At 39.1% G+C, this 12,488-nt stretch overlaps 1 protein-coding gene across 1 annotated transcript in view; it reads right to left on the bottom strand.

The window, feature by feature from the left end:
- Positions 1 to 8,197, bottom strand: part of PLEKHH2 (pleckstrin homology, MyTH4 and FERM domain containing H2) — a 48,046-nt gene extending 39,849 nt beyond the window's left edge. Inside the window, exon 1 of the mRNA XM_084261214.1 lies at positions 8,072 to 8,197. Within this exon, the coding sequence (XP_084117340.1) occupies positions 8,072 to 8,194 (123 nt within the window). The 5' untranslated portion in view covers positions 8,195 to 8,197. The remainder of the gene's footprint in view (positions 1 to 8,071) is intronic.
- Positions 8,198 to 12,488: the final 4,291 nt, after the last annotated feature.

The raw sequence follows: 12,488 nt of genomic DNA on the forward strand, positions 1-12,488 counted from the left end.
TTTTAAATCATAGAATCACCGAATTGATTAAGGTTGGAAATCATTAAGATTGGAAAAGACCTCCAAGATCATCTAGTCCAACTGTCCCCCAACCACCTGTATTACTTACTAAACCACGTCCCTAAGTACCTCATCCAACTTTTCTTCATCCCCAAGGGATGGTGACTCTACCACCTCCCTCCTGGGCAACCCGATGCCTAACCACTCTTCCTAAGAAATTTCTCCTAATTCCTCCCCCCCAAAAAAGGGCTAATACTAAAGGCTCAGTCTTAATGGGGCTCAAATGTTCCTTAGGCTACTCACAGATCAGTCACGATAAATCTTGCTCACTATTTTACTGGATCATAGGATATGAAATGTTAAGGTTTGCCATTATTTCAAACATGAAAAAAAGTCTTTAGATGAAAGAATTAGCTATTTGGCTTAAATCCCAAAAGTTACACCCTTATTTTTCCTTCAAATCCCACCTAAATGCCCACCTAGGTTATGACTACTGCACAGCTCAGCTCAGTGCTCACAACCTGGCAGCCTGCAAGCTGCCACTTTTCAGTGCACTCCCATGTTCTCCTTCTCTCATCTTCTCCATTATTAATACCAATTAGAAGGTAAAAGGCTACTAAAGCAGTGTCAACTATTCCTCTGCAAATCTGCTATCTAACCAATTCCTCCTCTTCATTTCACCTTTCTCTGTTCAGGCTGTTCACCACAGGGATGATCTGTTTTCTCTGCCTCAATCATGGTGAGAAATACCGAGTGTAAAAACAACTTGGGTCTTTGATGCCAACTATATATATATATATATATAATTTACACATGTATTAATACACATACACATATATGCATTCCTCACGCTTCTTCTGAAGGTGGCTAGTAGTTCTACAGAATCATGGTCCTGTCCACTTCTAACTACAACAATTTCTGGTGCTGCTCCCCTAGTTAGACAAAAGGCACTTCTTAATTGGAAGTCCCTCTTAACTCTCCTTTTTTGGCTTTTCAGCTAAACTATGCTTAGCACAAAAGCCCTTCCTTAGAACAATCCAAAACTTTAAAAAATTATCAGTCTCCATCTGCTCAGTTTCCAAAATGATCAGCCTTGAAATTTTTATCAGTCTCCATGACATGAGACTAGTTTTACCACCTACTTATATTTTTCTTCTTTAAGTTCTTTTCAATATTTAAACACGATTGTTAAAGTAATTACTTAGCTCAAAAGATTTTCCCAGCGCTTGTTAAATGTGTGAAAAGTACATATGAAAAAACAATCTTTCACATTTCAGATGAGTTCGTTATACTAAAATTAATGATTTCTTCTGGAAACTGTCTAAGTTTAAAATACAGAACAGAAAAGCCCAGGGAAAGAACCCTTTCAGAATCAGGAGTCTAGGACAGCTGCCAGTAAATATACAGACTTAAAAATGTTAAATTCAGCAGTGGGATTTGGGGAGGCAGCGTACTGAAGGTCAAATGAGCAGCGTGTAATGCTGGCTTTTCCCAGTGTCAGTCACAGGACTTTGCTAAGCCTGGTGAGCTTTGCTAAGCAAGATGGAAGAATGTACTGAAGTACTTCGGCAGGCAAGGAAAAAGAAGTCTCGCACAGTACTTGAAATAAGATGAGAAACAAATCAACTGGCTGTTCATCCGTATTAAAAGGCAGCTGCCTGCTTTGGTTTGTTTGGAACATTATACTGTGACTGTGGAAATCCTGCTCCTTCTGTCTTGCTGAATCGTGAGCTCTGATTAGAGCCACACGGTAAGCATCTGAAATAGGAGGCTTTCTTTTCCATGCCACTGCCTGAGAGGTGACGCTTAACAAGCAAAGGTATCAGTGACTGCCAAAGACTAAAAAATCAAATGCTCTACTGAAACTGAATTTATTCATGAAGTTCCAGCGTACAGGACACCTAGGAAACACAGATGGTAAAGGAGCAAGAGATAGATGCAAGGCAGCAGAATACAGTTTTAAGATATGACAACAGATATTTAAAGCCTGAATATACTCTCTAAGGGAATGAAAATTGAACGCGTAATTTCTAAGTACAAAAGGAGTCCCCTCCATGAAAAATGGAGAAAAAAATATTGCAGCTCCTAGAAGTAAAATACTAAACAAATAAGAGATTGGCTAAGGAGCTTCATAGGTGCCTGAACACTGCCACAGCTTCCACAGCTTCCACCAACTCCCCCATCTCAGGTTGCCCGGAATAGAACGGATGCCCTCATCTCCCTATCACCAGTGGAAGTTATTCATCCTCTGGCCTCACAGCAAGGGCTGTACTCTTTCATGCCATTACCCAGCCTGGTCTCTACAGGAACGGTTAATTTATTGCTTCCTGAGTTCTCTTTTTTCTTTTTTTTTTTTCCTCCTAGGAAAAAATGCAGGTTTAGAACATACAAAATCAGTGAAACAGAAAAAAAACAAACTCTCTGTTATGAAAAGGCATGAACTTTTAGACAAGGGATGAAAATAGACTTATTGAGAAAAAGGAATAGGTATTAAAAAGCAGTAAACGAACCCAAGACTCTAACCATATAAACTTTTATTCTCTTTAACTCTCCTTGCCTTCTCCTGTTTGTATCTTTCTAATTGCATCTGAATTATTTTCCATGACACAGTTTTAAAAAGCAACTGCAGTACTGAAAAATAACCTTAATTTGAATAATTTTGGCACTCCCTTTTACTTTAGCCTTCCTAATCCTTTGAATGCAAATGGAAATACTCATTATGATTTTTTACAATTTTCTCATTGGCAATCATTGCACGAGTTGAATGTGTTACGGACTTTTCCTCTGAAAACATTAATCTTTAAATTGCTATGCCACAGATAACAAAACACACTGCATCTGCTTCATTTTGAAATGTCAAATGACATACCATAAATATGTCTGCGAATTGAATAAAAGTACAGTGGGACATGGATTTAGCTGTTGGTTTGTAAGACAAAGTTGGGAAAGTGTTATGCTTTAGCATGTACTGCAAATAGTATTTGGCCTAAAAATCAGCTATCATTCAATTTTCATAATCTGTGCAGAAACTATAAATATTATTGCATTTCTCATGTACACACTCGGTTGCCAGCTGAGCATGTATACAGAGAACATCCAAATGGAAGGTTAAAAGTAAGCAAATCAATACATACATGAAAATAATCCTCTCTCTTAATCCTTTATATTTGTTGAAAATCATTCATAGCATAAAATAATGACCCTCAGCACTGAAGGAAACAAACTTGGAGATGTTTATGTGAATGTTGAGTATTACTGGACAACCCGTAATGCAACATTTGGGATAGTGCCATACCGAGTCCCTATGGAGTCTGATGAAAAAGAAATTCACTGCAGGCTGCCCACAAGGAAATTTAACACAGCTACGTAGGTCTTCTGCCAACATGATTTTACTGAGAGGAAAAACGTTGACTGTATACCTGATGTTGCACAAATATTTTAAGTGAAAAATGTACTTGCTATGAAAAGAATGAGGGCCCAACTTTTCATATGTCAATGAAATGCTAGGTAGGACCTGAACTTGCAGCAGAATACTGTAATCTTTTATTGAACAAAAGGGTTTTTAGTATGTTCTTCATATGCATAAGACTTGCTGCATTAAAATTAAGGCTTCTACTTAAAACTCAGTTCCACAGCCATCCTAAATTTGGTGTACTAGGGATACTTTCGACATCATTCCTTACATTCCTGTAAAGACCTCTCCCACTTACAGCAGCAGCTTCTGCTTAAAACTCCAACAAGGTCTCTTTATTCGCATGTTGAGGTTTATAAATATAGACTCTTTACTCGGCAAAATGAAAAACAAATAAAAAATCTAAAAGCCCAAACACAAACAACAGTGAACACATTAGCTTTCCAAAAGCATTGTGTATTTCTTTGCTCCTCTCTCCTCCCAAGTTCACTACAAAATTAACATTCTGGCAGCCCTTCTGCTGACACACAGTTATAACGCACATTTCTCAAACACCTCAACCACTGGGGTTCAGGGACGTAGAAAACCCAGCAAACAGTTTGGTTTTTAAATTAGAACACATCTGTTTGTTAGACATATATGCTGAAGACTTCCTATGTTGATCATTCATTTATTTTCAGGGGCACTATTAAATGAAGCAACTTTGCAAAGGTTATTTGATTTCCAGCGTATGAGAGAAGTATCTCAATTAATTCACTGCTCTAATACCTTTAGAGAAGTACACAGGTCACAGACATAAATACTGAAAAGGGATAGATTCAAGCAACCTTTTCTTAAAATCTGGTCTTAGCTTAAGTTATAGATCAGATATAAGGGGGGAAGCCCAATGGTAGTTTCTGACAATTTACACACATAGTTTAACAAGATGTAAACTCCTTTTCCTGATTCACTGTCTGCAAGAGATACCTCTCAAGTATACGCAGAGGAGAAAGGCTGCAGAATAATCACCAATTTGCTCCTCTTACCTTCTTGTAGAGACCACCTCTTTTGTCACAGTACCACTCTCACTCTGGTTTCCACAATTACTGAGTTTAATACCCAAGAGGGGTTTATGCCTGTCACACCATAGTACTGTGATTTCCATTGATATTTTGAAGTAGAACACTGTCTGGAGCTATTGTTCCATGTTTTAGTACACATTTCGTAGCATATAGATGATTGTAAACAAAACCACAAATAAAGGCCTGTGATAATCCAAGTGAGAGTGAGGATTATTTGTGCCCTTTGCAAATTTATTTTATTCTGTAGCAGGTAGCAAATCTAGAAAGTGCCTATAAAATCTGCCATCAGCTGTATCCTCCTCTCATCATTAATACCAGGATGCATATCAAGTACTGGCCAAACAGGTCTTCGTTATCCACTCTGCCATTTCCCAAATGTATTTTTGAGTAGCAATTCTATGCACTTTAATTTCAAATCAGTGTATCTTTCTTTTTACAAATGATGAGCACTGTTTGTACAATTTCAGAAATAAAAATAGGTGAAAAATAACCACTGGATTGTTACAAAGGAAACCAACCTACAAATAAATACAGTGAAGACTTTAGTGCCCATTTTGAAAATTGTTTGGTTTGACTTGTGCAAGATTGATAAATTTGCAGATTAATATTGCCTGATTTTATTGAGTCTTTGATGTGTATCCCAAATGAATTCTAGGTCATGAATGAAAGATTCATATTAAAAAGTCACAGTGACAAAGTGAAGAACCATTTTTCAGGAAGGCTGTTAATACTCTGCTCCAGAAAGTAATTTATCAAATTATCTCAACTGAGTATTTGTTGGTCCTGTGGTCTTCAGTGGAAAATATTTCTCTCATTTTTACTACCTGTCAACACTTTGCTTTTCCTAAAACTTCTGAGAAAGCTAAAGCAAACTAAAACAAGAAATCAGTAAGACAAGAAGTTCTTAAGAATTTTTTAATCTATTTTGGAGTCACATTTCTCACAGATTAGAGAGAATAAATAATTTTCCTTTGAATGCTTTGTGTCAGGCACAGTGCTGAAGATCTGTGATTTTATCCCTCTTATTTTTTTTTTAAAATGCCAACTTCTGAAATGATACAATTATGCATAGATTTGTATTAAAGAGGATGTTTCTAGCAGTTAAGAGCCTATAAATGCAAACTCTGAAGGGACATAAAGTCAAATAGAAAGCATGCAAATTTCTAATTTTTTTGTTTTGGTTTTTTTGGTAACAGATAGTTTTGTTTGTTTCATGATTCTCAACTTTTTGGTTGCCAAAACTATAATCAGCAGCAGCTGCAGGAAACATTGTAGTTACAGCTGCTGGAAAGTCCCTAGAAAATCATGTCCAGCATACACCAACTTGAGTTCCATCCCCGAAATGTAGTGATCCAAATCGGGGGAAGAGACACGACATCTAACAGCCCCGACTGTGCAAGCATCCAACAATGTGTTGAGTGTTAGAGCAGAAAGGATTGTACTCTCCAATGGATGTAATCCCCCAAGACTGGAGATAATGACTTAACTCATCTATGGGCCTTGGTAACTGGAATGAAGGATATGACTAGTTTTCCTTTATTTTTTAAAGGAAATTTCAAAGGATGACATTTGCACAGCTGATCTGTATTTCAATACCAAATATTCTGCAATACCTGTTCAATGAGGGTTTGCCATACAGAAAAACTGCAGGATTGGGTAAACAGAACAGTTTTCAATTACACTACTTTTTAATAGCAACAATTTTAGTACTGGCAAAGTAGAGCTATCTGGAATACTAACTGTAACAGTACAATTCCAGCAGAACTCACTATATTACACAAAGATTTTACATTGCTGTAAATGTTGATGTTCACTTTAATAAAAAAGATCTACTTAAAAATGTCTAATCCAGAAAATACTAAATTTCTTTACTGCATTTTTTTCCACATCTCAAGTTCAGGTTTTGTACCTCCATAGAAAAGGGCACAGATAAAACTAATAGTAACAAATAACCACATCATATTCAGTCCAAGAACCGGATGGTATAGTTCAACCAACTCTAAGTCTGATGTCTGTAGTAAGCAAAGTACTGAAAGCTATAAGAGCAGAATTAGGGGGCATGGGGATAAGTATGACAGACAAGGGAAGAGTCAAAGTGGCCCTTATAAAGATGAGTGTTGGTTCACAAAGCTCTTGAAGTTGAGGAGATCACCAAGGCTGCAGGTAGAGGAGAGCTGGTTCATATAATGATTTGGATTTTAGGAAGTGTTTAACAGCCACAGGGTAAGAGGGAATGACTCTCCATGAATTAAAAAAATGGCTCAACAAAAATAGCAGATTTCTGATTACTTCCCTCAGTGACCAGCAGCTATCAGTGGAGATCTGCAGAGATCTGTTCATGGCACTTGCTGTTCAATGTAGCCATCTGGTAACGGGCACTGAGCAGTGAAGTGACAAAGTTTTCTGATGGCATTTTGTTATTCAGGCTAATAGGAGTTTTCTGATGAGTCAATAAAATAACAAATTACAACTAACATAGCATCTAAATGACTTTGAATAAGATCCTGGAATTAAGATAGGTATCTCAGTGAATACATACTTGATGATTAATTTAGCTGTCAGAGGAAACAAAATGTTAAGTATTAATAGGAAAGGAGCAGAGCATATAACTTTGTATACCATCCACAGTTCTTCATAAGTGCAAAAACATGTTTGTTCCTGCTTCAATATTATTTAGGTCGCCCACACCAAAATACAGTAAAATGAGAATGATTTAGAGAGGGATAAATGTGGATGCTAGCTAAATGTATTTATGGCTTCAAAGGGAGAATGGATAAAGATAAGTATTAATATAAATGCATAGAAGTATCATCACTCATATTGGGGGAGGAGCAATTTATTTAAAATTTAGCTCTGACAAAATACCTTTTTATCTAGAAATTCATTGAAGTGAATATTCATGATGACATAGTTTCAGTGATTCTCTAAAATGCTTTGTCCCCTGTACTCCTTCAACTGCCTTGTTCTGTGAACATATTGCCAGGTAAATACAGTGGGGTTTTTTATTTTTCAAATATGGGCTCAATTATGGTTGGCTGTTGGTATGCACATATTTGGACATGCAAGTGAAATGTTCCTCTATATTTAAACAATATTAATCAAATTAAATTATATAATACTTTTCGACTTCCTGCGTCCCTAGACTCAGATGATGAGCCATAGTTGGAAATGTCTTATTATATGAAAGCCAAGTCTCGTAAATTATATGATTTGGTAAGGAATACTGGGGAAAATACTACTTCTGAATTTTCTCCCCCATGATTTCTGTGTCTTAAATCAGATCTTAAATACTTAGGAAAATGTGTTAAATGTTAACTTTGATGTTGTAAAAGTGATTACTGGATACATATTTTTCTCTGCAGGAGACTTGCCAGTGTGTTCTTATTTGAAAATTAACATTTCTTGCTGCAAATCTAAGGTGTGAAATTCTTTTGCAGCATTAAAACATACCTGTTTTCCATATATTTGGTTTAAAATGCTTTTTTTCCCCTCCTGAAGAACTCCCAGTACTTGTAATCTCAAACCATGACATGTGATCATCCCCTGTCATCAAATAAAATCATTTATACAGCATTAAAATTCATACCACCAAACCTACCTTTTCTGCTAACAATTCTCTGATCTTGCTTGCCTGGAGACGAAACTTCATTAACTGTGATTCCAGAGTTAAACATCTTTCCTTCCAGTTTACAGTACCTTCTGGCTCTGAAAGTTCAGCCATATTTATGCTGGAAAAAGAAAGGGAAAAAATCCCCACATCAAATGAGTCTGTATTTAATGTCTGACTTCTTTTTTTAACACACATGCTAACGTATTTTATATAAATCTCAAGAATGCCCCCAAATTTTGTACATGTACAGCTTCGTAAAACTTAGTAAAACTATGTTGGTCTTCAAAGGCCCTTTATCATAAACAGGAGAGATCTGAAAATCTGTGCTGATAATATCATAACTTAATTACTTCAATTATTTGGGGGGGGCTGCAGTATGTTTTCCTCGATAAGCAGAGACACATCACCTGTTTCAATCTTCAATTACTGTATGTACCCTTTCTTATGTAGAAGAGGCTCGTTGGACAGCTGAGCTTTTGCTAAGAAAAAGCCTTATATGTGCGTAACCACCCGTGAGTTAGTAGCACATTTGGTTTTGTGCAAGTTTAATGAGAAGTGTTTCAGAATTCTTATGCTTGATCAAATTGCCTAGAAAATGCAATAGCCTGAATGAGATCCAAAGGGGAATTTATGGGTCCAAATGTAAAGGTGAGTTCCCTAATGGATCCCTCACATGAAAAATAATGCCTTTACATTAGCTCTTGCAGGTCTCTGAACATCCTGGTTTGTGCATGTTTTTTGTTCAAATCTGTGCTTTTATCTACATTTAACTGCTCATGTCTTCTGGAAATGAAGTTCAGTGCCCTTTTGGACAAGCACTGCTGGAAAAATTATTCAGGATGAGAGCTGGCTCATCAGGGCTAGAGTCTGAGAGGCCAAGAAAATCATCTGTGTGTAAGCAGGAGGACTGCGCTCTGTGTATTCCAAGTATCTGTAGACAGCTTAATGGAGAGTAGGTGGATGGTTGAATGTAACTATTCAGTCCAAAAAGTTCCCTTGCGAGCAGGGCTGGCCTTTGCAGGGCTCTGAACACCTAGGTTCGGCTTTGAAAATAAAGCTTGAGTTTCCCACAAGTATTAAATTTATCTCCAAAATAAGGAGCAGCCATAAAAACACTGTTTGGTGGGAGGCAGCTGTAGGACCACAAGAAAAAATTACCAGTCACAAGGTTATGCTACATGTTGGTTAATGAGGTACTGGCAAAGGCAAGTAGCCACCATTTTCAGTGTGAGGAAAACTCCTAGCACAGGAAAATCATGCATAATACCCGTCTCCGTACTGCAACTCCTGACCCAGTTAGCATGGATTAATAAACCACATCTTTGAGAGCTCCCCTCCGAAGGACTGCTCCAGTCCCAGGATCAAGCACTCTCCTTCCTCCCACTTTCAGTTGAGGCAGCCCTGGTTCCCCTCCATTCCCCAACTCTCATCAGCTGGAGGGGAAGAACCTGTGGACTTATCTTTTCCTGGTGTTTCTGACAGCTTGCGAAGCATCACAAGAGAAATCAAAGTCAGGAGTAGATTCCATAAAGTCCTTAACTTTTCTTCAGTACATTGAGTAGTATGTTTTAGTTGTCTTTTGATTTTTGATGTCTCAGATTATTCTCAAGTTCATCATAGTCAAGCAGGTGAAAAACTCAGTCACAAAACTGTCTTTCATTTAGCGTACCCTAATTTCCTTGCTCCTTTCATTCCGTGTATTAGGTTAGAAGGAAAAAAAAGAGGAAAGACAAACTGACTAAACTATTAGTTTTTCACCACAATCACTTGTCTGCAGTTAACTGCTTCATTCTTGACTCTGTTTCTTGATCTTGCAGGCTCTGATTCAAGATGTTAAACACAGAGGTTACAACCATCCCTATTCAGGAATCCACTACTCAGGAATCCTCATGGAATTGCTGGGATTTAAGCACGTTATTACAACAGTTTCCTGACCTGACCCTACAACATCCAAATTCTAACCTTGAAGCACAAAAGCATTTCAACTGCAAGCCTTCTGGGTGTTGGGTTCCCCCACCCCTGTTACCAGAAAACTCCCTGGACTGTCAGGGCAGCAGGTTACTCACCGCTGTCCTGTTCCTAATCCTTGCTCCTCTCTCCTTATGCACAGCCCCCAGGTCCAAGGGGGAAAGGCTGGCACTTCCAAGCTACTTTACAGAGGAAGCACAAGTTTCAGCTGCAGACTGATTTGGACAGACAGCCTGGAATCTGCTCTCCTAAGTAACGAGGAATGATAATTTCCTATTAGACGATTTTGGATTTTTTTTAGAATGTTTTTCCTCTTTGACTAATTACCACCACATAAGACAGAGATGAGCTCAGTCAACATCTGGTTAACAGTAGGGTATTTCAGTGGTTGTGGTAGTGAAAACACAAATCGATCTAGTGAAAGATTTTTTGCTTTTTGGTAGGGTGCAATATTACAGGGTGGAGTCAAAAATGTTTGTCTTTCAACAGACAAAACATTCGAGTAGCTGGAGTTCTGGCAGCGAACAATGCGTTCAGCCAAGTCGTTTCTCAATGTCCAATCTAATTAATATCCCACTGTATAAACATTAAAGATAAAAGGTTTGAAAATAACTCTTTTTATTGTGGGCTGTTTGTTAGAGATTGTAATAATTTGCTTCATATTTTCCAAAAAGCCAGTGGGTTCTGGAAATATTTACAGGCATACAATATAATGTTTACAATTGGGGAATGAATGATCTTACTTTGAATCAATGACTTCCTGTTTCTTGTCTAATTCCCCAAGGGAGGAAAAAAATGAGTTCATCTCTCTTGGCTTAAGAAGAGTATTCTGAATCAGCACTCGAACCTACAAGAAGAGTCCTCCCCTTCTTCCTGCTCCCGTTCCCACTGCAAAGCCCTCCGTCTTCCTCCAGTCTTTAAAAATAAAATCTTTTGAAAAGTAAACTAAAAAAGCGCACACTAAAGCGGGAAGTTCTAATTATGTCATCAAAAATTAACTGAGACAAGTTTGACAAGTCTGGAAAGATTAAATTCATCTTTTTTCATTTATTAAGTTTATAAACCTCTTCACAGGCTTCAAGAAGTCAGAATGTCACATTCTCCCCAACCGGATTGATATAATTTCCTTTTCTTTGCCGTCTGCTTGGAAATTATCAAAATACATTTCAGGGGGAAGGAGGGAACAATGTTCTAGCTTTTTGAAGCATGCTAAAAAAATTTACATATTCCTTGTCGCACTGTCAGTGTTTTCCTGTGTTTTTAACACAACACCGTGTTTGACTAAACATTTCGTATTCTGACCATGTGTTCTGGATGCCCTTTCTCTGCTGGAGGAAAGCCTGACATGTCCTTCTGCCACACAGGTTTGCACAGTACTTGGTGGGTTCCCTACACCATCCTAGAAGGTTCCCAAGTGCATTTGCAACATACCTCTCGAATATCAGGCCCCTTTCTTCCAGCCCATTCACCCAAACTCAGAACTTCCAAGTATTTTTGGAGCCATAAAGGTTGGACTGGAGAAAGGAAATGATGAGACACAAAGTGGACCTGTTTGGGAATCAAGGAAGTCATTCTCAGGTTTGTTGCTGGCCAGGGCCCTTGCTCATGTCAAAAACACTGGTAACTTTATTTTCCATTTGACTCATTTTGCATAATTCTGTGCTTAGACAAACTGTTGCCCAAGCTATTTTAAACTCCCTTCAAATTTGGTTTATAAACGTTTTTCCTGCTACTGATGAGGTCGTTCCCATGAAGCAACCCGTCAACCAGGGCTCCCCGACTCCAGCGCCAGGCGCAGACCCCCGAGAACCCTCCTGATTTCAGGGGGCCAGGCTGCCCCCTCCCAGCTCATTACCGAGCCGCTCCCTGCTCAGCTCAGCAGGGAAGTGGCACAAACCATGGCTCATCTGCAGAGTGCTGTCAAATGCACGTAGCAAACAGCACTAAAGCATCATCTTCACCCTCTTCCTCACTGACAGCAGATTCTAAAGGTTGCAGTGTGACCACCACACTGGGTACAAATGTTTAACTTTGATGTGAAGCTTTGAAAGCCTACGGTGTGGGTATTTTTAAAATATCTCAGGTTTTCCTGTTTGTCTGGAAGTTGTGTTCGTTTTGCTCTTTCAGGGGGGGCAGCGGGGATACGGCAATGGCAGCGCCAGCCGGACGAGAGGAGCCCGAACCTGAAGGGACCTTAAGGACCTAAACCGACCCCATGCTCGTCGTTCTCCTGCTGAGGGGGACACCGCTTCACGCACCCCAGGGGTACTGCAGTCAGTGACGCGGCGGTGACCCAACACGACGTCACCCGCCACCGTGACGGCGCCGCGTGACGCCATCCGACGCCCGACGGAGCTGCTCGGGGGCTCCACGGGCGGCTGTTCCGCCGCGCCCCGCCGCCGGGGAGCGACATCCCGCCGGCGATGCCGCCGGGGCT

Source organism: Gallinula chloropus (genome assembly GCF_964237585.1).
Source record: "Gallinula chloropus genome assembly, chromosome: 3".
In the NCBI taxonomy this organism is placed as follows: domain Eukaryota; kingdom Metazoa; phylum Chordata; class Aves; order Gruiformes; family Rallidae; genus Gallinula; species Gallinula chloropus.